The sequence below is a fragment of the Urocitellus parryii genome, chromosome 1, assembly GCF_045843805.1.
Source record: "Urocitellus parryii isolate mUroPar1 chromosome 1, mUroPar1.hap1, whole genome shotgun sequence".
Taxonomy (NCBI): Eukaryota; Metazoa; Chordata; class Mammalia; order Rodentia; family Sciuridae; genus Urocitellus; species Urocitellus parryii.
This window is the reverse complement of record NC_135531.1, coordinates 256381311-256406485: the sequence shown is the minus strand read 5'-3', so window position 1 is coordinate 256406485 and position 25175 is coordinate 256381311. Positions and strand designations below refer to the sequence as shown.

The 25175-nt window shown below is 40.0% G+C and overlaps 1 protein-coding gene across 1 annotated transcript in view; it reads left to right on the top strand.

The window, feature by feature from the left end:
* Positions 1-25175, top strand: part of Plekhm3 (pleckstrin homology domain containing M3) — a 176677-nt gene that overhangs the window by 99573 nt on the left and 51929 nt on the right. The window contains exon 6 of the mRNA XM_026394591.2: positions 8041-8104. Coding sequence (XP_026250376.2) covers positions 8041-8104 — 64 coding nt within the window. The remainder of the gene's footprint in view (positions 1-8040; positions 8105-25175) is intronic.

Sequence of the window (25175 nt, the reverse complement as noted above, 5' to 3'; positions counted from 1 at the left end):
ACCTGCCCTGGAGCACATATTCTTTAAAAAACACAGTAATACTATGTGAATAAATGGTTTTCTTTTTAAAATTATTCCTTATGCACCTCTATCTGTATATCCATATTCTTGTTTTAGACCCTTATCATTTAGAATCAAATCCTGGAGGTTTGCATTGGGTATTATGTTATTTATTGTTTGATTGTGTGTGTGTGTGTGTGTATTTTGTGAGCCTGTTCTTTAAAGCCTGTCTAAGCTGTAATATTTTCATTACAAAAATTTTTTTTCCACTTTATCATTGGGTCTTTAAGTACCAGTTTTACATCTGAAAGAACTGAGCTTCAGGAAAACAGTGATGTGTATTATTAAAACTAACAGAATCTTGCAAATAATCTACATTCTTCAGAGTCTGACCCCCATCCCCTTTTTCTCATGACCATCAGGGGCTGGTGGGAATGGGGTCAAAGTCTTCAGAAAGTGGTCACATTAAATGAGTCTTGATTTATTTGACTTAATACATAGAACAAAATGGAATGAGATCCCTTTACCTTTTTTGTTAAGACTACTGCCTTTTATTTCATAGGCAATTATCTCTGAATGTTTAACCCCAAGTACTAGCTATTATAGGACTCTGAATCATATATGACCCTTTTCCTTTTTAATTTTCATCTTTTCTCATCTTTCTCATTAGACCAATCTATAAACAAGGCCTAAGTTACTTTCCCAGTATGTCAGGCAATTCTAAACATGATAAAAATAGAAAATGTTGGCATTGAAAATGATTTTGCTAGTTGATTTTCATGATCCTGTAGCAGTTTTCTTCAGTGTTCTTTGGTACCAGGAGACTTGATAATGCCACCTGCCAGTGATGTGATCTCCTTTGATGGATGAGAGAAGTGTGGAGTTGACCCCTCCTTATCTCTTTTGTCCTTTGGCTTGGGTGTCAGGGCCGCCCAGACGAACTTGCACCGGCATGAGCGGGGCTCTGTACATGGTTGGTCCGCTGTAGAAATGCTGCCAGATCTGATGATTAATAGGATTGTGGTTCAGCAAGGTCACTTAATGCATAGAAAGCCCTAAACACAGCAGCCTCATCAGAAAACAAAAGACAGTGACCTTTTGCAGCAAGGATCCTATTTACCAAAGGATGGCTAAGTCAGATAACCTTCAGTGAGTTTGCAGCTTTTGGGTCCTAATATGTTGAAGTTTGGGGGTTACTTTGGAGAAATTAGTAATTACCTTTTATACAACATTTTACCAAAATTTGAGGCATTTCAATTAAGAAAATACTTTGTGTGTATGTGTGCGTGTGCACACACGTTTGCAAACATGTATTTGAAGGAGCTTCCAGCTGGGTCTGCATTCCATTTCCTGTAGGCCTTTCCAGGGCCAGCCTCTGTCAGTTTCTCCTACCTCTGTCTTCAGGTTCACTTCTGTGCTAGCTTCTTTATTCTGGAATATAAATATGCCCAAGTCTCTCCCATCTTAAAAAAAGAAACATTTTCTTAATCCTACATCTTTCTTTAGTGATGGCCCAATTTCTCTCCTTTCCTTTAAAGCTGACTTCTTAAAAGAATAATCCACAATTCCTACCCCTCTGCAGTCTGGCTTCCTTCCTCCTGCTCTGAAACTGCTGTCTGAGTTTATTGATGAATTCCTCCTTTCCAAATCTTGCAGCACTTTCCAGGCGTCATGAGAGCTTTCCTTGTGTTATTTGACCTCCCAGTTGCCTTGAATGCCATTGACCCCCTTCCTTCTTGAAATTCTCTTCTTCCATGGCTTCCATGATGCAGCTCTTCTGCTTTTTCTTTTCACTGTCATCCTACACTTTCCAGTCTTCTTCCTCCATCACTTTTTAAATGGTGCCATTTGGCCAGGGTCCAGTCTTCTCATTTCCCAGTGTGCCATCCGGGCCTCTCCCTTAGTCTCTTGGCTTCACCTAGAACTTCTAGGATAGGGGCACACAAATCTCCTCCCTGAAGTCAGGTGACTCCACTTGGACATTTTACAGACAATTCCAGTCTACTCTCCCAACAACGGAGCTACCCTTTTCCCAACAAGATGGCTCCTCTTCGCTATTCCGATGCCAGCATACAAAATGGCCTTTTCACACTTTACCTACCTAGACCACTGTGAATACCCCAGGCTTCTTCCTGGCTTTTACTTTCTATTAGTCAACATGATCTGCAGATTCAGCTATGGAAATCTCTCTGATGGTAGGCCTGTCTCTCCAACCCTGGGGCAACTATTTTAATTCTGTTCAGGCCTTTATCATTTCTCATGTATCCCTCCAACCAAGAGATCTTCTATTCACTCTCTTCTTCTATACCCTCTAACCTTCTAGTCACAAGCTAACTACACATTCTCCTGCTTGAGACACTTGGGTGTACCTCATCTTTTGGGGGGTAGAATCTTGGTGCATGGCATTGGAGACCCCTCATGGCTTGCTGCAACCTAATTTTCTAAGCTCACCTCCTGCAGTGTGCCTTCTCAAATCGGTGCACACATATATCTCTTTCTTGTCCCTAGGACACAAGTCCCAAGCATTGTACTCATCCTGGCCTCTGAGCTCCTATCCCTGCTGCTCCCCCGGCCTAGAATGTATCCTACTTATTCCCATCAACTTGAGCTTCTTAGTTCTCAGAGGCCTTTCCTAATCAGGTGTCCCGCCAGCTTCCCTCATGCTGCATAGATGTCTGTATGTTAAAACTATGTCTTTCCTAAGTCCGTGAGGGCCCAGCACACTGCCTGGCACATGCCATGAATGCAGCATCTATTTATTGCAATGAAATATGTGCTGGTTTTAGGTTCTTATTTTAAATTCTTAACCACAGTGAGAAGTCACAGATATTGCATTAAATTCATGGAAGATAAACTGATCACAAGTGTTTTTTGAGAATAAAAGTAATCACCCATTCTTTACTGAATACACTAATAGTAAATTTAATTGCAGACATGACTATCTTTTTTAATCTTTATTTATTTTTTTTAGTCATACATGACAGTAGAATGCATTTTGATATATAATACATACATGGAATGTACATACATCAATCATATTGCAGACATGACTATCTTAAGGGAACACCAAGCTTTGCATCCCAGACATGAATGGTTGCTCCCCAGCAGGGTCCCTGAAGTGACTATGTCCCTTGGGAGCCCCATATTTCTCTTGTCAGATCTGCCTCCGGCAGTTTAATTCTACCTGAACAGGCCTGAGCCTTCAGGTTTCTCCCAACCCCTTCTACTACTCAGAGTTCTGAAGAAGAGGCCTAGGGAATCCCAGCTTGTTTAGTCCATTTCACCAAGGGTTCCTGTCTGATGGGCCAACTTGTAGAACTTAATTCACAGCAGGGAAGAGCCCTGGGTCACCAAAAAAGGAAGTTGCCATGGTCAACCTTTTCCTGAATTTGATTTTTATGTCCCTATTTGCCCTGCCTACCCCTGTGGTTGGCCTGCCTGAAGAAGATACTCAGAGAATATATTACAAATTCAGTCTGCCTCAGGGACAAGAGAAACAGGGGACAGTGAGCTCTGCCTTAGAAACTGTAACTTCCTCTGACAGAAGAGCATGACCCTACCTCTAAATAGGTGCAGAAAACTCTTTTATTCTTTTATTTACATTAAAAAGCATCACTACAAGAGACACAGTTTAATACTTCCCAGTTGTCCCTCTCAGGAAATTTATTCTTCCATTTGACTTCAGTGCTTTTATGCCACAACTTCCTTCCTCCAGGGAGAAGAGCTGATTGGCATTATCTATCTTAAAAGTCTGTTTTTTAATGGTTGTCACTAAATCTTTTGGACACAACATCTTCTCCAGACACAATAAGCTTGGTTCCTTTATCTTCTCTGCACATATTACATTTTCCAATTCTTTGGGTTTATCATGATCAACCTCATATAAATTATGGTACTAGACATTGAAGAGTGATAAAGGGAGACAGTAGACAAAGTGTTCTTGGAGAGACTTAGAAGCTCTTGGAAAGGGAGAGGGAAAATAAACATACATGAGATATAGTTACACGCTTAGCAACATTAAATAAATATATTGCTAACTTCACCTGTACAAATAGTGTTGAAGGAGTATTAGAGATGGCCATGTTCAAAGTGAGTTAGTTATTGTGAAAACAATAATGAACAATGTTTGGAAGTAAGAAGGACCCAGAAAGGAGAAAATGGAAAGTCTCTTTTTTGCTCATCAGTTATGTGCATTGAAGAATCCATCTCCAGTGCCTGACACAGGCCTGGCTTATTTAGACACCCAGTAAGTATTGTTTGATTGGATAATTTAGTACCCTAGTTATCTAGAGCATAAAGGGCATGCCAGTAGGATTTGGTTTGTAAATTTACAAATAATTCTTGTATTCTACATACAAGATATAGACATTTTAGAAATTTGTAGAGATTTTAGAGTAGAGAAAATTTTAAGTAGCAAAACCTAACAGATATGCTGCCTTCCATTTGTCCTTGCTATAGATTATTTCAGTCATCTCCCTTCTGACTCTGTCCAGCTGACTTGTCTTCCTGAAAACCAAAAGAAGAGGTAGGAGCTAATCTTGAATGACAGTTCAGCCACTTATTTGAATCACAATGTTGCTGTTTCTTAGTATGCTACCACATCACTTTCATTTTACTCTACCTAAGGATTTTCATTATCAATTACCTTTCAAAAAGATTATTCCTCACATTCATGTACTCCCAATCACCCTGTCCCCCATACTTGAACATCGTATACTACTACCCTCAGAGTCCCTCTGAAAGACTGTCCTCGGTTTCCTTTTCTGCACATATGTTTGAGTTTCAAGTTGCCTTGCAAATGCTTTAATACATTCAACAACAATAGCAATAAAACAATAATATCTAAATGTTCTGTTATATTCCAGACTGAATCCTGAAACAGAGATAGGGCATTAGTGAAACAACTGATGAAATCTGAATGAAGTGTAAATATAATAAATATAATAATTAATATCTGAGTTTTGACCAGCATTCCATGGTTATATAAGATGTGAACATTTGAGTGAAGCTGGATAAAGGGTATAAAGATGTGAACATGTTACACATAAAGAGGAAATTTAGACACTCAAATACATATCCAGTCCTGATTCTTTGCAAAATGTATTTCTCAAGCATGAGAAAAGTTGAAGACCACTAAAGTATACTTTTAGATAGTTCTGGATATTGTAAAGTAAACAAATTAAAAACAGATGACCCTTGTCCATGCTCAGTCCCCTTCCTGTTAACTCTCTCTTGGTCTGTTTCATCCATCCCCACTACTTTTGCTGTCAGTGTATGCTGATGCCAGTAGTGCCCTGTCTCTTCTGCATCCCTCACACACTCATCCATACTTGTTGTCCCCTACACAAGCACTCAATATTCAGCATGTATAAAACTCTACTTGGTTGTCCTCTTCCTTGACAATCTGCCCTCCATTGGCCAATGGCACCACCATTCTATCACCCACACCAGCCTACTTCAGCCACCTTCAACTCCTTACTCCTCACCCATTCTAAACATTGTTAATTCTTCTTCCAAAAGCCTCTTGTGTCTACCAATCCCCCACTTTTTTCACTACTTGTCATTAAAAACATGTAAGACCTTGTCGGGTATAACTGCCTACAGTCTCTCCATCTCCCTACTGAATTCAGAGGGCACAATAAAGTGCATTTTGACTGCTTCAAAAAAGTCATTTGATTATACTGCTACTGGCCTAAAGAGTAACAAACATATATCTGGAAGAGATATGCATGCTGTAGCTAAATAGAATGGTTAACTCATACCTCCCTCCCTCCTTCTTCCACCCCCAACCCCAGGAAACTGGAAGGAGACCTATGGACTCAGAAATCCTGGCCTTGAATCCCAGCTTGTGACCCTGGGCAAATAAGTCAATGCCTGTGAGCCCATTTCCTCATATGTGAGACAGAACTTATACTTAATGTTCAGGACTATTGTCAGGACTGAATGAAATGACGTGTGTTGAGTGCCAAGCCCAAAATGGGCTTCTTTTACTGTTCTTAGTGCTTAACACTATAAGGTACCATAGGAATAGGTCTCTTGATCATCTTTGTCATGTGTTATTGCAAATGGAGGTTGTTTTGTTCTATTATTTAGTACTGATTTCTGGGCTCTACACATATATAAGCCCTGTCATTTTCAAAAGCTCCCTGAGGGATTCTAATAGACAGCCAGGGTTATAATCCACACGTTATATCAGTCCAGAAGTATGTACTCCATGCACAACTCTTACCGTCTTCTATATCCATGTTATGCCTTGCCCTCACTCGGCTTCCCGATTCTTGAACTCAGATCTTATTCACAGATATCCCCCTAATGACTGGCATAGTGTTTGACATGTAATGGACAGTCATAAACGTTAACTGAATGAGTTGGCTTTTTTTCATTAATAATAAGATAATTGCATAGTAACATGTTAGACAAAGAAAATGCCAGCACCATGAGTTTCAAGTATGTGTGGTATTTTACAACTATCTATACTTTGGTACCTTTTTGCTTGCTCATTATCCATTTCTTTAAAATTTATTTATTTATTTATTTATTGCAGTACTTAGGATTGAACCCAGGGCCCAGAGCCTAATACATGCTAGGTACTTGGGATTGAACCCAAGTATTTATTTTTTGTTTTGAGACAGGGACTCACTAAGTTGCCAAAACTGGCCTTGAATTTGTAATCCTCCTGCCTCAACCTTCCAAGAAACTGGAACTATAGATGTGTACTATTATCCCCAGATCAATTTTTTTTCCTGTTCACACACTGTCATCTCTCCAGATGTAGTAAATTGACAATAGCAAAGATATGAACTTTGTTCGAGAGCCCCTTTTTAATATATTTTTTTAATTGTGTTAATCAGCTTTTAGTCACTATGACAAAATCTTGAAAAAAACAAATTGATGGAGAAAAGACTTATTTTGGTTCATAGTTTGGGAGGTTTGATTCATAGTCATTCAGCTCCATGTTTCTGGGCCTGTGTGAAGCAGAGCATCATGACCAAGAGCATGGTGCAGCAGAGCTGCCCCCTTCATGCTGACTGTGAAGCAAAGGGAGAAAACAAGAAAAGGACCAGCGACAAGATATACTCTTCCAGTGTGTGCCCCTAGTGATCTACTTCCCCCAAATAGGCCCCACCTTCTCTAGTTTCCACCATCACTCAACAGTCCTTTCAATTCTGAACCTTTCAATGGACTAATCCATTGATGATACAGCTCTCATCACTTCCCAGCCTTACCTCTGAACACTGATGCTTTGGGGACCAAACCTTCAACACATGAGCCTGTGGGGGACATTCCAAATCCAAACAGTAACACTCATTATTCTCATCTGCACTTAGGTTTTAAATATTCCCATCACTATACATTTAAAGGATAGTTCATTAATGTGATATCAGTACCACAGTTCCCTATTAATGAAAACCATAGAAGGTTCTGACATACATGTGGGTTGTTAATCCAGTGTTCCTAAACTCTGAAATTAATTTAGGTATGCAGTATTACAGCTAGAAATATATTTGGAGAGATTTCAGTTTCAGTCACCCTTATTATATAGTGCAGAAGCTGAAGTTTCTGGGGCTTGGGAACTTGCCCTAGTTCATACAGCTTTTTAGGGACATAGCTGGTATGGGAAAACTAATGCCCTGGTCCTCAGGTCTAGACCATTTCACAGTACTTGTAGTATTTACAGTAAAAATGAAAGACCAGGTCTAGAGATGGAGCTTAGTGGTACAGTGCTTGCCTAGCATGTGTGAGGTCCCAGGACCACAAGAAAAGAGAAGGAGAAGGAGAAAAGGGAGAGGGAAAGGGAAACAACAATGACAATGAAACTCATACTGCCATTTCTTTTCATTCTGGGATCTATGTTAGAAAAATATTTGAGGAAAAGAAATTATTGTGAGTTTCTTAATAGATTTGGAAAAAAAGATTTGGAGAGTAGGGGTAGAAAGGCAAGAAGTCAGAGAATAAGAATTCTTGAATAAGACTTTGAAATTTATGAGAAAAGGTGTCTTGCGGCAACACAATTCACTTATGTATCTGCCCTTTTTTCAGAATTTTCCCCAGAGAATACCTCCTTCAACAGATCCACCTGTATTCCCTGGCTGACCTGCAGCAGGTAAGTGCTGAGGGGCCATTGCATTTTTCATTTTCTTCTAGGGAATTGTCTCTTGATTATGGTCTTGGCACCGAGTCCTGCCATCACTGGGGTCATGTTCATCACAATCCCTTATACTTAATTTCTGTTCAAAATGGGAGGGAAAAAAAACAGTATAAAAAGATACTATAGGACAATAACAATTATTGGCAAGAAAGTGGAGAAACTGGAGCTCTCATGCATTGTTAGTAGGAATGTGAGTAGTATAGCCACTCTGGAAAACAGTTGGCAGTTCTTCAAAAAGTTAAACATAGATTTACCATATGACCCAGTGATTCCTCCCCATAGTATATACCGACATGACTTAAAAACATAAATTCACATAAAAAATCGCACAAAACTATTTTGTGCAGCATTATTCATAACAGCAAAAAAACTGGAAGAGACCAAAAGTTCATCAGCTAATGAATGGATGAACAAAATGTGTCTATCCATTCAATAAAATATTATCCATCCATCCAAAGGAGTGAAGTGCTGATACATGCTATGACATGGACAAACCTTGAAAACATCATGTGAAGTGAAAGAAGCCAGATAAGAAATCATTTGTATTTTATGATTCTATTTAAATGAAATATTCAGAATAGGCAAATTCATAGTGACAGAAAATAGTGTTGGCTACGATCTGGGGAGCTAGAGGGATAAACAGAGACTGCTAGTGGATGTGGGGTTTCTTTGGAGGGTGATAAAAGGGTTCTGGAATAAGTGATGGTGGTTGCACAATCATGGATACTAAAAATCAGTGAGTTGTTTACATTAGAAGAGTGAATTTTCTGGCATGTGACTTTATTTCAGTTTTTTTTAATGTGAAGAAAAAAGATGAAAAACTTAATGATTGCATGTGTTAAGCCAATGATTGTGCTCAAGCCAAACAGATGAATGACTTTTAAAGTTTAATAAAACACAACAGAACATTTAAGAGTCAAATCATTTTTATACTTTTGTTAGTACATGTCCTTTTAATGGTTGACCAGGTTTGCAGCCAGGAAGAAACTAAGGTTTTGTGTGTCCAGCCCTAAGTTCTGAGTATGTTAAGTTTTGGTTAATCATTTAAATCAACATCTTACTCCCTAAGAAGCTGTCAGACACCAAATGAAAACATTACTTTCCTTCTATATATGTACTGATTCTTTCAAGAGTCAGTTAAAAAGCAATTGTGACAACTTTCCGAATATCTCAAACTACTGTGATTCTGATCTTCTGTTGTTTTCCTCTCTGGTTGTTTCGCCCAGAAGGAATGAGATCCACTTAAAACTGTGTTCATATCCTTTGGGTGTTCTTCAAACTTGAAATTCTTTTTTAAGGTGTTTTTTTTTTTTTTTTTTTTTTTTTTGTGTGTGTGTGTGTGTGTGTATTTTCATTAAAAAAAACTGAAGACTCTTGTGTTCTTTGTCCCTCTGCAGGTAAGAAAGTTATTTTGTTTTATTATTTTTTTAAAAAAAAAATTTTGTAGTTGCAAATGGACAGCATATCTTTATTTTATTTGTTTATTTTTGTGTGGTGCTGAGGATTGAACCCAGTGCCTCACACGTGCAAGGCAAGTGCTCTGTCACTGATCTATAGCCCCAGCCCAAGAAAGTTATTTTAAATAACAGAAATAATTTTAGAACATTTAGTTGAAGAGGTCGGAGAGAAGCCTGGGGCTTTAATTTCCACTCATGTGTCAGATTCAAACCTACTGGAACATATCAGTTTGCTCCAACTCCTTCAGTCCTGCGTGTTCTTTACTGCTCAAGCAAGCTTTACTGCACTGGCTGCACTGGATAGGGGTATATTTTTAATTACAATTATGCTGTGGTGTTCCAAGAATAATAATCAGCTGAAAAACTCAATGTGCATTTCCTGTTACTTTTTAGCAGTCCCTCTAATCATAGTATGAGGACCCAGACTCTATCACTTGAGAAGTGGGTTTAAAGGCACCAAACATTCTTGTAAAGGTGGTTTAAAATAGAATGGGTGGCTCCAAAGTGAATACTCTTTGAGGAAGCCTTTCAGAAACGAGTTTTGATATTAGATGAAGAGAAAGAATCAGAGTAATTCCATATTCATTTTAGGGTATCAAAGTAGTGTGTGCCCGTTTGGAATAATAAAACCTGCTTTTTAAGGCTTTCCTGTACCCTGCTGTCTTTTTCTTCTTCTTTTCTTTTTTCCCCTTATAATAATCAAACCATACGTGCCAAGCAGCTTGCTTAAATCAGTGCTGGTGGTGTTCTTGGTGGCCAGGCCATTAGCCCCCGGAGCCCCATAAGCAGCTTAATCAGTTTTCAGCCTGGTAGTAAAGTGATAGAGGCAATCAACAGCTTATCAAACTCCCCGTGGGTGGGGCAGCTAGAGCTCAATGCATCCATTTACTGAGCAGCTCACTCTAACCCAGGTCTTTGTGCCTGGCTTAAGAGCCCCAAACTTATCATATTTAGAGGAAGTTTAATTCAATTACATTTTCTGCCTGAGGTGGGTTAAATTGGATTTAGCTTTTGATCTGTCTGCATTTTGACTATCTGCACTGAAGGGCACCCCCTACCCCATCTTCTTTCAGTTTCTGGGTAAATGACAAGCATGTTTTCTAGGTTTGAACTGATCTTGAAAACACATAAGAGTAAGAACATAAGGAGAGGGAGAGGAAAAAAAAATACTTCTGCTTTGTGAAAGAGCTAGTCAATGGTAGCAGGAAACCCTACCTTCCTGACCCAACCACCAGCTCCTCAACGCCCTGGGCCGTTTTCACATCTCCCTAGCTGCTTTGTCATCCTGTTTCAGCTTCAGGAATTTAAGAATAAATTATTTTCCCCTGTTTGATTTCATTCCTCACTCCCAAAGGTTTCTATAAGAGCAGATTTTTCTATCTTATAAAATAACTGTAGAAAAAGGAATTTTCATGTACAGATTTTGAAGGGAAAAAGAAGATAAATTAAACCAAGTGCTTGAAGAATCATAGAAAATGACAATACAAATATTCTTCCTAAATGCACAGATTCCTTTCTAGAAGTTTCTCTTGAGTACATTTGAGTACATTTTTCCATTACTTTTTATTTCAAAAACAAACGTTTTTCTTTAAAAAGAAAAAAAGGTAAACCTTTAACGAATATGGTAGAGAACTTAAAAGTATTATAGTATGCAAAGCACTAATAATACATAAAGGTGCTGAAAGGATTTTGGTGCCAAAAAATTTGCCACCTTCTTGTCTTTCTCCAGATTCATATTTATAAATAATAGTCTCTAAAGTTTTAGTAAATAGATTTAGTCCTCAATTTGGCTGAAGATTTCAAGCTACTTTTATACATCTATTTTTACAGTCAAGACAATTTCCCCCCGCTTTTCATTATTTGAATTTATTGCCCTCTTTGCATGTATTCTTTCTTACTGTTACACACTTGGATAGGAGGAAATAAATAGCAAGGGTTGATGATTGCCTAGTAAAGGAGATTCTTTCCATTTGTTCTGGGAACCACAGTCACCTGGCTACTGCTCACTGAGCATCAGTTATTGGCAAAATTTATTTGGATGTTAAGTAACTAAATTGCTCTCCGTGTATTACTAGCATACGCATGGAAATGGTAGTAGCTCAACAGTACATTGTCATTATCTACTGTGATCAATTGGCAGCATTTAGCCATCACATGTGAAATAGAGATAAGAACCCCTCTGGCCTAGTGGCAGGGCCAAGAAAGCAGCTTAGAGAGGTGGAGGGTCTCCAAATCTGAGAAGTTCCTGAGAATACCAGCTTGATTCACTCATTTCTTAAGTTTGGAATTCCAGATAAATTTCTGTTCTACAAAGCATATAATATTAGAAGAATATATTCAATCTGTACACTTTGAATATAAAATTAACATTTACATTTTCTGCCTAAGGTAGGTTAAATTGTAAAATAAAATCCCCTTTTTTTGGTAAAATAAAATCTTATGAACAGAAACATTCAAGAAGTGTGAATGCATAGTGGGTTTTTGAAATGACAAAGCAGTTACTTATAAAGGAAATCACTAACCATATGTGAACAAATGGTCATGTATTGGTGCATATTTTTAATGGGAAACTTCTTTTGAGAGCTTTTCCTTGGTTTGATGCTTTGAGAAGGGGAAATAGAATAGAATTTATGTTTGGTTATTTTCAGTCTTTCCACCATTATCACAAATCAGTGGGAAAGTTTAGGTCAGGAATTCTATAAAAAGATATGCTCAAGTGAGGCAGTGGGAACATACCCTTAGTGCCTTAGCTTTCCCCTTTCCACAGTGAGTGTATAACAAACCATCCCTTACTCATGTCCCTTTGGCTCTCTTACCACTGATAAAGAGGTTCCAAATTTTACCAGTATATGTAAGTTACTATTCAAGAGTTCTAGTTGTTCTTATGGTGCAAATCAGAACCTTGGTTTAATATGTCATTCCTTGGACTGTGTAAATGATAGGAGAATTCTTCTAGAGTTCCTTCTACTTGCTAAAAGAAAAGGTCAAATTGACTTCTAAATTCTGTCTACCTGTGCTCTTGCAACAAAACCTAAAATGCATATTAATGACTAACTCTTCTGGTGTTACTCACCTTTGGGGCATTTGTAAGTTAAGTATTGAATGATTCTATTTATACATGATTCAAGAGAAAGGATACTGGATGGTCCCTTGGGGGAGGCAGTTAGTTAGAGTAGCCCCTTTCCATCTATCTCTCCACTGCCCACCACCTCAGCTACACATACACACACACACACACACACACACACACACACACACACACACCTCTGTGAGACAATCTAGGGGGCTGATTTTCCCATTATTCACCTTCTCAGAGTCCTGAATTTCCAAAGTAGGCCCTTCCTTAAAGTTAAGAAGTTTATATTCTACTTAACATAATATATATTGCCCAAGAAAATAAATTGTTACTTTGGCACAGATTCATTTGTCTTGTTAATAAATTGAAAACATAACATGATATTTCAGGAGAAAATATTTCAACAGATAAGTCTTAATGACAGGAAAGGAAGGAAAAGTCTAGAATTTGGAATAAAGGGTTGCAAAGTGGGAAGGATGCCAAAGGGAAAGACCTACAGCACCTGAGAGCCAAGACAAGAGAAGTAACCAAATGCACACTACCTTTTTAGAGTTGCCTAGGTCCCAGCTGTTTGTTTTATTCTAAAGCAATGAACACTTACACAAAACAACTGACATAATTCATGGAAGATGTAAATGTTCAGTGAATCACTGGGAGGCTGGGTGGGCAGATCGGTAGATGAATGTATGCATACATATATATATTTGCATACACTATCCTGAGATCACTAGCTATCCCTCTAAGTGGAACTTAATTTAACATTTGCACCTAAATAAAACAAAATTACAAGTGTTCATCTGAGTAATATCAAATGAAAAATTGCTTTTTAAAGTTTTTTATTGGGGCATTGAAAGATACATAATAGTGAGATTTATATATATATATATATATATATATATATATATATATATGGCCATATTTATGCATGCACATAATAAGCTTAATCAATCTCACTACCTAGAACCTTCCCTTTCTCCTCTGCTCTCTCTCCCTGGTCCATTTGCTCTACTCTACTGATCTCCCTTCTATTATTACTATTTTAATTAGTGCATTGTGATTTTATATATAAATGGGGTTCATTTTATCATTTTCACATATGGACATAGCACAATTTAGTAATGAATCTCTGCTTTTTTATTTTTTATTGATTTTTTCAAATAAATGACAACAGAATGCATTACAATTCACATTACACATATAGGGCACATTTTTCATACCTCTGGTGGTATATGAAGTATGTTCACACCAATTCGTGTCTTCATACCTGTACTTTGGATAATGATGTCCATCACAGTCTGTCATCATTGCTAACCCCCTGCCTCCTCCCTTCCCCTCCCACCCCTCTGCCCTATCTAGAGTTCGTTTATTCCTCCCATGCTCCCCCTTCTTACTCCACTATGAGTCACCTTATATCAGAGAAAACATTCGGCATTTGTTTTTTGGGATTGGCTAACTTCACTTAACATTATCTTCTCCAACTCCATCCATTTACCTGCAAATGCCATGATTCTATTCTCTTTTATTGCTGAGTAATATTCCGTTGCATATATATGCCACATTTTTAAATCCATTCATCTATTGAAGGACATCTAGGTTGATTCCATAGTTTAGCTATTGTGAATTGTTCTGCTATAAACATTGATGTGGCTGTGTCCCTGTAGTATGCTGTTTTTAAGTCCTTTGAGTATAGACCAAGAAGAGGGATAGCTGGGTCAAATGGTGGTTCCATTCCAAGATTTCCAAGGAGTCTCCATACTGCTTTCCATATTGGCTGTACCAACTGGCAGTCCCACCAGCAATGTATGAGTGTACTTTTTTCCCCACATCCTCGCCAACACTTATTGTTGTTTGTCTTCATAATAGCTGCCATTCTGACAGGAGTGAGATGATATCTTAGAGTAGTTTTGATTTGCATTTCTCTGATTGCTAGAGATGATGAACATTTTTTCATATATTTGTTGTTTGATTGTATATCATCCCCTGAGAAGTGTCTGTTCAGGTCCTTGGCCCATTTATTGATTTGGGTTATTTGTTTTTTTGGTGTTTAGCTTTTTGAGTTCTTTATATACCCTAGAGATTAGTGCTCTGTCTGATGTGTGAGGGGTAAAAATTTGCTCCCAAGATGTAGGCTCTCTATTTACCTCACAGATTGTTTCTCTCTCTTTTTTTTTTTTAAGAGATAGAGATGAGAGAGAGAGAGAGAGAGAGAGAGAGAGAGAGAGAGAGAGAGAGGAGAGAATTTTTTAATATTTATATTTTAGTTTTCTGCAGACACAACATCTTTGTATGTGGTGCTGAGGATCGAACCCAGGCCGCACGCATGCCAGGCGAGCTCGCTACTGCTTAAGCCACATCCCCAGCCCCACAGTTTGTTTCTTTTGCTGAGAAGAAACTTTTTAGTTGACTCCATCCCATGTATTGATTCTTGCTTTTAATTCTTGTGCTATAGGCGTCTTATTAAGGAAGTTGGGGCCTAATCCCACATGATGAAGATTAGGGCCTACTTTTTCTTCTATTAGACGCAGAGTCTCTGGTTTAATTCCTAGGTCCTTGATCCACTTTGAGTTGAGTTTTGTGCATGGTGAGAGATAAAGGTTTAATTTCATTTTGTTGCATATGGATTTCCAGTTTTCCCAGCACCATTTGTTGAAGAGGCTATCTTTTCTCTCATGTATGTTTTTGGCACCTTTGTCTAATATGAGATAACTGTAATTTTATGGGTTAGTTTCTATGTCCTCTATTCTGTACCATTGGTCTACCACTCTGTTTTTGTGCCAATACCATGTTGTTTTTGTTACTGTTGCTCTGTAGTATAGTTTAGGGTCTGCTATAGTGATGCCACCTGCTTCACTCTTCTTGCTAAGGACTGCTTTAACTATTCTGGGTCTCTTATTTTTACAGATGAATTTCATGATTGCTTTTTCTATTTCTATGAATCTCTGCTGTTTATATGTCACAATAATAGTGCGTTTTTAAAGTTGCAAACTTTATGAACACCCACTAAAACATTCTTGAACTAACTCTTCATTAAGTTTTTTGCTAGTCCCATACCTAGAGAGCTGTAAATTGTCACCTGTGTGACCTAATCATTTGTCAAAACAGAAATACTACAAACAGCAGTCCCACCTCAGCAGCTTCACAGTGTGTTCTAGTTAGTGAGTAGGGTCACCAAAAGTCGATGCCTAAGGCATGTCAAGGCCACTTTTTGAAAACATACTTTGCTGAATTCTTTAAGGATGTTATATCAATTATTTTGCATGGCCCTGTCCCAACAAATAAACACATCATCAGAGAATGTTGTTCTCTGTAGGCACTCTTCAGAGTCAGTGGACAAAGGCCAGGCCTAAGTGGGCACTCAGCACAGCTGCCCTTTCACCAAAGAAGTAACAGGTGATGACCTTTATTCATACTGGGGCCAACATCTTTGAATCCAGAGCCCACAGGAACAGCGCCTCAGTGCCCACAACCCAGTCACCAGTCCCCAAGCTTCAGGAGCCCAAGGAACTTGTATTCATAGCCTCTCAGCAGCTCTGAGCCCTGTGCCATTGTCCACCCAGGCGTTAGCAGGCAGGATAACTAATTAGGAGCATTCGGATTTAACAAGCAGAAAAACAAAGTGTGACAGCTCGCCTGTGTTGTTCTGCGGCCAGCGCCTGTGTCTGCAGTGGCCGCACTGCCTTCACAAACCCCTGAATGCAATCTGGGGCAAGACTGGAATGAGGCTCCATTAAAACATCAGCCAATCTGTTAGCTACTTTTTCCAGGGTTAGTCCAACCAATTAATGAACTAGGAAAGAAGACCATAAGTTATTTGGGGGACAAGTCATGCCTTTTAAATAAGCAAATTTTTATAAAATGAATGTGTGTGTTTTCCTCAAAAAATCTTTCCTGGGCAGAGGGAAGGGATCAAATGTTATTCTTTGAAGGCTCCACTAACAGTTGGCAGCAGATGGAAAGTTGCTGCTTCTCAGGCGAGCAGGTGTCTCTAAGTAGGTGCTGAACAGTTCATGCCTCATGCTCAGACTCCCAGGCTGTTTCAGATTATGTGGAGAGGAGAAAGGGCAGAGTGACAAGCCCTGCCAAGGACCAGGATTAGTGCCAGACCAGAGATCCTCAGCCTTTAGCATCTGGACCACTTGCTGATCATAACTACTGGCTTTCTGGTGTTTTGGTGATGGGACCAGGTAGCCAAGGGAGTTAATGCATGTGGTTAAGAAGGTGACAGTGTAGACTGTTCTTTAGACAAGCTGGTTAGCCATTGCCTTGAGAACACTTTCCTAGGCACCACACCCAACTACAGCTTGGTTCGCAGATGTATTAAAGGGTTGGGGGAGGAGGGCAGAGCCTGTGGCAGAAAATGTGATGGCTAAATGCAAAGTTACTTCCCTTTTTGAAAAGATGACCCTATGTGAGAGTGTTGGATGGAGGGCCCCATTGTACAGGAAAGAAAGAACTGGGTTGAGCTCCAGAGGCCAACGCAGAGCCCCTCAGGGGTAACACTACCATAGTAGACGAGAATAAAGCCCAGAATTGGAGGGTGTTCAGTCAGCACTAAAATCAATTTCTTGGGATCCCAGACTCCTGACTCCCACTTTTGCTTTGGCTTCTAGCCATTTGGGTATTGTTACTATTGGGTTTTGTTTATTGTTGTTATTTCCCATTTATCAAAAAGCAATCTAGTACTGGCTAAGTAAGGGCTTGTTTTCAAAGGAAATGGCAGAATTAAACTATCTCCTGTCTATCTGCTCAGGCTAACAGAAATGTTATTACCTCCCACAGAAATGTTATTAGTCACCAGGAACAGGTAAAAAGGGCTTGGGTCAAAACCACTCCATTACATGATCAGAGAAACTATCATTTGGTAGGTAAAGCATATTTCTATGTATTAGTTATCTGTTGCTATGTAACTGATTACCATGAAACTTAGTAACTTAAAACAAGAGTGAACAGTATTTGTCTTTCACAGTTTCTAAGGGCTGGGAGTTCAGGAACAATTTAATTGGGGTCTGTACTGAGGTTGCAGTTGAGATGTTGGTTGGGCCTGTAGTTACAAGAGGCCCCTTCCCAAGGTAGGTGATTCCCAAGCCTGGTGAGCTGGTGCTGGTGGTTGGTGGGAGGCCTTCTGCTTCCATCCACATGGTCCTCTCCACGGGCTGCTTAAGTGTCCTCATGACATGATAGCAGACTTTTGAATGTTGTGAGAGAATGAAGCTATCCTTTCTGTGACCCTGCCTTGGAAGCCAAGATCGCATCATTTCTGCCCCAGTCAGTTCACTAGAAATGAATCCCTGAAGCTGCTCCAGGGGTGCAGTTGATTAGTACACGGTGCATAGACAGCAGAAACGGATCACTAAGTCTGATCCACATTTAAGGACCCGAGAATTAAGTTCCGCATTTCAAATGGAGGCATTTTTTTAAAAATACTTTTAGTTGTAGATGAACACAATACTTTTATTTTATTTATTTTTATGTGGTGCTGAGGATCAAACCCAGTGCCTCACACATACGAGGCAAGCGCTCCACCACTGAACTACAACCCCAGCCCTCAAATGGAGGCATTTTAAAGAGCATATGAATATATTTAAAAACTACTATAATAATAGCATCTCATATCTGCATATTGGTTTACACTTTAAATAGTGTTATTCCAAAAACAACTTTGTGAGATAGACAGGCCTGCCTTTTTAAAATACCCACATGATAGGCAAAAATTCCAAGGCTTGGGAAAATGAGCTGGCTTGCCAAAACTGTACAGCTTCTACTCAGTGAATGAGCTCTGACTGACAGCCATGCTTTCTTACTCTTTGTCTTGGGTCCTCTCTGCTCTACCAGATGGGTGTATGTACATAAAAAAACAGATCTCCACTTATGTAATCTTGTACTTGCCATGTTTATGGCACAAAGATATAAGGGGAATGGATAAAATAATGTTTGCAAAAAGCACCAAGAAAAGGAAAATATGAAGTCTGTCATGATTCCTGTAGTTACTTCCTGTACATAGCCTGGGAGGCATCAGAAAGCATTGGGTCACCTGTCATACAGGATACATTCACAGGGAATGGCCTTGGGCCCCAGCAAAGTGTTTTGGCACTTTCCCCTCACTTTTTGTTATCCTGGTCAGAATTCCCTTATGCTACCATAGCCAGCATGAGAGGAGGCCCCAGGAATCCCTGATTCTTCCCTGCTATTCAATTCGGTTCAGCAAATATATGTTGAATGCCCACCGTGTGCTAGCACTGTGCTAGAAACAGAAGAGACAAAGGTGAATAATTCAGTTCCTTCCCTCACTGAAGTTACTGTCAAATGAGAGAGGCAGACAAGCTTCCTTTTTCTTTTTTTAAGTCAGTGGTGTTGAATACAAGGTAATTGGGAAACCCATCTAACTCATCGCAGCAGATTGCATTTATAGTGTTGGCCATAACAGTATCTCCCATCCCACACTCATGCATACACTATGACTTTAACACTTGCCATTGAAAGTGGGGTCTTTGTTCCCTTTCCCTGAATTTGGTTGGGCCTATAACTATGGAAGTGTTGCTATAGGATAGAAAGCCAAGTCATGAAAGGCAATACAACTTCAACCTAGTGTTTGGAGGATGCCCACTCTTGGAACCTAGGCTCTATCTCACAAGGAAATCCAAAGTAGCCCAGGGACAGGCCATTTATGGTCATGGTAGCTGATAGCCCAGCTGAGCCAAAGCAGCCATCACCCACCAGCAGATATGTGAGACATGGGACTCTGAATTACACAAGATCCTCACCTTCAAGTCTTAATCAAGGCTACAAATGAGTCTACGGATATTTTGGAGCAGAGACAAGCCACCTCCACTGACTGAACTCCTGACCTATAGTATCTGTGAGTATAAGAAAATTATTGTTTTCTACCACTAGATTTGGGGTAATTTGTTTTGTAGCAATAGTAATTGGAACACCCAGTAATTTGGCTGTCAGAGTGGGCTATCTAGAAGCTGTGATTATAAGTTAGATGTGGAGCCTATAGACATGAGCCAGGCAATGGGAATGGGAAAAGGAATTTTAGGGTTTGGTGGCCTCAAACCCCTCAATGACCTAATCCTCAGTATTTCTGTCACGGAGGCCAGCAGGAGAAAATTTTAATTACTGACTATTTTAGTCAGCTTTTTCACTGCTGTGACTAAAGGACCCGACCAGAACAATTGTAGAGGAGAAAGAGTTTATTTGGGGGCTCACGGTTTCAGAGGTCTCAGTCCATAAACAGCTGGTTCCATTCCTCAGGGCTCAAGATTAGGCTGAACATCATGGTGGATGAGTGTGGTGGAGGGAAGCAGCTCACATGATGATCAGAAAGCAGAGAGAGGTCTCCACTTGCCAGATAGAAATATATATCCCAAAGCCACGACCCCAGTGCCCTACCTCCTCTTGCCACACCCCTTCAGTTACCACTCAAAATTCACTGATTAGGTTAAGGCTCTAGTAACCCAATCATTTCTCCTCTGAACCTTCTTGCATTGTCTCACATGTGAGCTTTTGGGGGATACCTCACATCCAAACCGTCACACTGACTTTAACATTTCTAAAGAACATTCTATCTGCAAGCTTCAGCATTATTTTGATAAATGTCTTAACAAAACATTCATGGGATAAGTATAATGGTGTTGCTTCATTTTCCTCAGAAATGAAAGATTGCATAATGTACCTAGAGCTAAAGAGAATAGAGTTTTAAAATCTTTCCATCCCACTTGTGCACCTCAAATGTGAGCCCAATCTGTGTCACCAAACCCCTGCTGGGTGTTCATTTAGCAAATATTTATCAAGCGTGTACTATATACCAGCAGCTATTCTAGCCTTGATATTGAGAGATCTCATTTCTCAGAAAAGGACTGAGGATATCTAATGAATATGACCAAACTCTGCACTCTACTATATGCCAGCGACTTCCAGTAGAGGCTTCTCATGACTCTGTTCAGCCTGGTGATGTTCAGTGGGATTTTATCCCCTGGTCCTTATGCCAACCATCCTACCACATTTGCACTTGGTCTTCAAAGGACCAGAGGAATAACAAGAAGGCCCCATCTAGTCAGGTGTTGAGGGCTGAGCACTTCTAGCATAGATAAACTCACTTGACAATGCCCCCAAGATGGAACCAGAAAGTATGGCAGCCCCATAAGACAGCATCATCACAGGTGTCCTAGCTGACACCATTGACTGCCTGTGAGAAGAGCCACTCTACCTATTTCTTCTACCCATGGAACTTGCAGCTTTTCAATAATATCACCCCGCCTTTCTGAAGGAAAACTTGAAAGACAACAGGGGCAGCTTCTCCTTATTGCTGTTTGGTTTTTATCTTAATTTCCATTAAAATCCTAGAAAACCATCAACACATTTGCCCCTGGAATTTCAAATAAAGAAAAGATATAGGGAGCAGTACTGGTAACTCAAAAAGCTGCCAAAGCATCACAAGCCCAGGCTTTCTAGCCAGTGAGCAGATAGATTTTTTTATACTCTCTTCGGGAGTTAGTCTTTTACATATTCATCCATGTAAGAAGAAAGTAACAAACACCTATTACATATCAGGCACTTACTGTAACAGGTGCCAGGGGCAGGATAGAAAACTGCCCTCTTGGAGCACATTCTCTCCTGACTTTCTTCTAAGGGAGCAGCAAATGATAGAGGCAGCCTAGCTAATCCATTCCCCATTTTAAAGGAGAGAAATGCAGAGCAGAGCTCTCTTGATTGGGATTCCTGCAGAGACCAGGCGAGTGGCATCAGTGCCCACAGCAGGCTTGGGGTAAGACTTCAGGTTGTGATGATGAACCAGAGGGCACCTCCTTCTGGAGGGGCAGCTATTCCTTAGTAGCCCCCGAGTCGTCAGCTCTACCCATTTTCCAAGAGAAGCCGGAAATCCTTATTTTTATGTGAAATTTCTCAATATTTAAACACTCTGCAGGCCAAACAAAACACAGCCACCAGTTTTGACCTCTGCTTTATAATAGAGAATGCCTGCTTTTGTTCCGTCAAACTAATGAATGCTCAATTGCGAGAAGGAATTTGGAGGTTAGTGTTAGATTGTGCTCCTCAATAGGCTGCAGTCCCCATCCCACACCCTTAAGATACTAATTGACAGACTTGCACAGGCTGACATCTGGGCTCTCAAAGTGGACACACACAAGGAAACAGGCAAGCTATTCCAGGTCACTTTGCAAGGTCAGGGCAGCAATGCAAACATTAGAAAGGCTGAAGACGAAGGTCAGGTGGCAGCAAGGGAGCCCTACAGTGCCTTGAGCTGTTGGTTAATAAATCATATTCGAAAGGTATCAGTGGCCTCCCTCTCCCTGGCATTGCTTTGTGAGCTGGAAAATTAAATAGAAATCAAAATTAAGATGGCTGTCAGGAGCTTTAGGAGACCAACACGCCAGTGTGAGGCCAACATGGGATGAAGTTTCTCCCTGGAGCAAAGGTCTTCAAAGGGGTGATGATATCTGACACTGGGCATCGCAGAGGGCATAGCTACTGCAGTAGTGATGCATGGAGCTGTGGAGCCTGCCTGTCCACGTTCAGTGCCTGACAGGCAACTTTGAGCAAGTCCCTTCCCTTCATTCTTCGAGCATGAAGTACTTCATCTCTAAACTGGGGATAACAGTACCTGCCTCCAGAGGGTATTGTGAGGCTTAGTACAGGTGAAGCACTTAGAACTCTGCCTAGAAGATGGGACTTCACTAGTGGTACAGTACTGGTATTAGTGTTGCTGGGAAATGTGGGTTTTTCTTCAGTAGCTCCCTGGAGCCTTCTTCAGAGTCACAGAGCCATTACATCTGTAGACATTAGATTGTAGCCATCACCACAGATATCATACTTGCTGAATCCCAGCTTTGCCTATCAGATTCTGCAGAGGAATCTAGGCAACAGGAACCTTCTGTAGCTGCAGTTTCACAGTCACCTTATGGAGCAGCAGAAAAATGCTGGGTGGGTTCCCTCCTACAGGCAATGTCATCCTACAGGGGGATTGCACCTGGAGGGCCCTCACCCTCAAGGTGATGCCCTCTCCCAACAGAGTAAGTCAGCAGTCCCCTGGGCTTCTCACCTTTCTTTGCTATTGCCCCGTCTTCAGACCATGTACCTGAAGATGAATTTCAGCTTACCAAGAAAGGTGAGCGCCTCCCACATCTTTTTCTTGGAAGAATTCATGCCCTTTGGGTGGGTTATGCATAGTTCTCTTCAGTGTTAACAAAAAGCAGTCTTCCTGTAAATTTTGTAGAATCATAAGAGTACACATTTTTGTGCTTAAGGAAACCACTGTGCCCATACTGTTTCTGCAGCTATAGGAATGGCTTACTAGACTGAAATGTTGGCAGAAACAAAAAGAAGCCCTGTTTCTTCCCACCTGCAATCATAGTTTTACTAGCTTGTAAAGCACACGCAGAATTTGCAGTACATTCTTCTCTTGCAGTAGGGGAGAGGCCCTGCTGTGAATGTAATTGGCTTTCTAGCTTCCTTTAACATTGAGGTAGAGGGAGCTGGATTGAAGGGCCTTTACTCTTAGAATTAACCCATGTTGAATTGTGTTTAAATTCCATGCATCTCCCTGAATGGATGTGTTCCATTAAGTCTTAGAAGTGGCTTATCTCAGAATATATCCCCATCTGTATCAATTCTCATCACTTTGTTGAAACTAAGTTTCTTTTTCTTCTCCCTTTCTCTCTCTCTCTCCCTCACTTTCTCCCTCCCTCCCTCCTTCTCTCTCTCCCTCTCTCATCTCTCAATCTCTAATGGATTTTTAACTTAATCTTAAAAGGGATTATTTTGAACCATGGTAACCCCTGTTAAAGATATATGGCATCTTCACATGACAATGTCATATAGTACATCCCATTTGAACCACGTTTTTCCTCCTACTTTGGCTTTGTAGGATGTCTGTTCCTCAGAAAAGGACCACAGGCATAATCTAGATGGAAACTGTCTTACTTTATCTCTAAGATCCTGAGTTTCCTCTTGTATGAAGTCAAAATATTGGATTAAGCAATCTTTACAGGCCCTTCCAGCTTTAGGGCCCCGGTTCCATGATTCTATGATCCATGAGAAGCAATTAAAATGCAGAAGCGGCTCCGGCTCCTTGTGTCTCTACTTCCTGGGGCTTCCCAGCCAGTATGCTTAGTGCAGCCAGGTGCAGCCAGAAACCTGGAATCAGCTGGATCTCTGAATATGGGCTCAGTACCTTCAGTTCTAAGTGACAAACAGAAAGATTTCTGTTTGACAAAGGTCAGCTGTTCTAACTTCTTGTCATTAAGTAGAAGTTTTAAGCATTTTCACAAATATGATCTGAAGAAGAGCGTACAAAAACAAGTTAAATATACAAGCATTGCTTGATTATGAGAACAGATTCTAAGAAATGCATTGTTAAGCAATTATGTCATTTTATGAACATACTATGTACTTACACAAACCTAGATGATACGGGTCAATCACTTGACATGGCCTCTAGCTACAATCAAGAGATAGGGTAAACCCAAAATGTGTAAGACTGCTGCCAATTTAACATGGCAGTCTGTTTTACTGTAAACCTTTTATAAAAGTTAAACAAGTAAATGTTAATGATAAAAAATATAGACAGTATAATAAATACACAAACCAGTAATATAGTTGCTTACTATCATTATCAAATATTGTAAACTGTACATAATATATTATACATGCTATATATATAGTCTTGCATAATTTAACAACATTGTTTTGTGAAATGTGCTAGTATACCATTTTGTCATCATGCACACCAGGCTGGATAGCTTAGCACTAGGAGGTATAATCTTATGAGACCACTGTCATATATGTGGCCTGTTGATGACTGAAATATCCATGTGGTACCTGACTATACTGATTTTACCTATTCCTTAAAGACAAATTGTCTTCTTAGTACTTCACAGTTCAGTAGCAGTTAAACTAATATCTAGCCCACAAAAGTTAGCTAATAAAAATTTTAAAATGGCAGATAACATGCTATTTCCTTCAGAAACAAGTAGACCCAGTCAGGATAGTGTTCTACTAACAGCAGAGAACCCAGTACAGTCCGCATGCAAGAGGTGGAACTGTTTAGGAACTTGTGGTTTCAGGCACATTGAGGCAATGAGGCTTTGTAAGAGAAGGTTTAGAGTAAAATTTGTGTTTCAGGGGAAGGAGATGGAGGAAGGATTCCTGGCTGGAGTAGAGGTCAAGGGTGCAGAGAGAAAGTAGGCGAGGCAGTCATGGGTAATAAAACTACTGATTTGAGTTTCACCTTTTTCTCTCTTCTTTGCTTACTGCCTGCTGGGGACAGGGACTGATCATGTGGAAGACAGGCAGGAGGAGCTAGAAAAACCGTGATCCTAGCCTATCTATTTTATCCCTGAGTCGTAAAGGCACAGTCACACTGAAGACAAGGGACCTACTCATTCCACTCTCCTTTTACAGCAGTTAGCCAAGAGGGGAGAAGGAGGAACAGTTGGTGTGTTCTTTACCAAGTCACATAATATCTCTGGTGCTT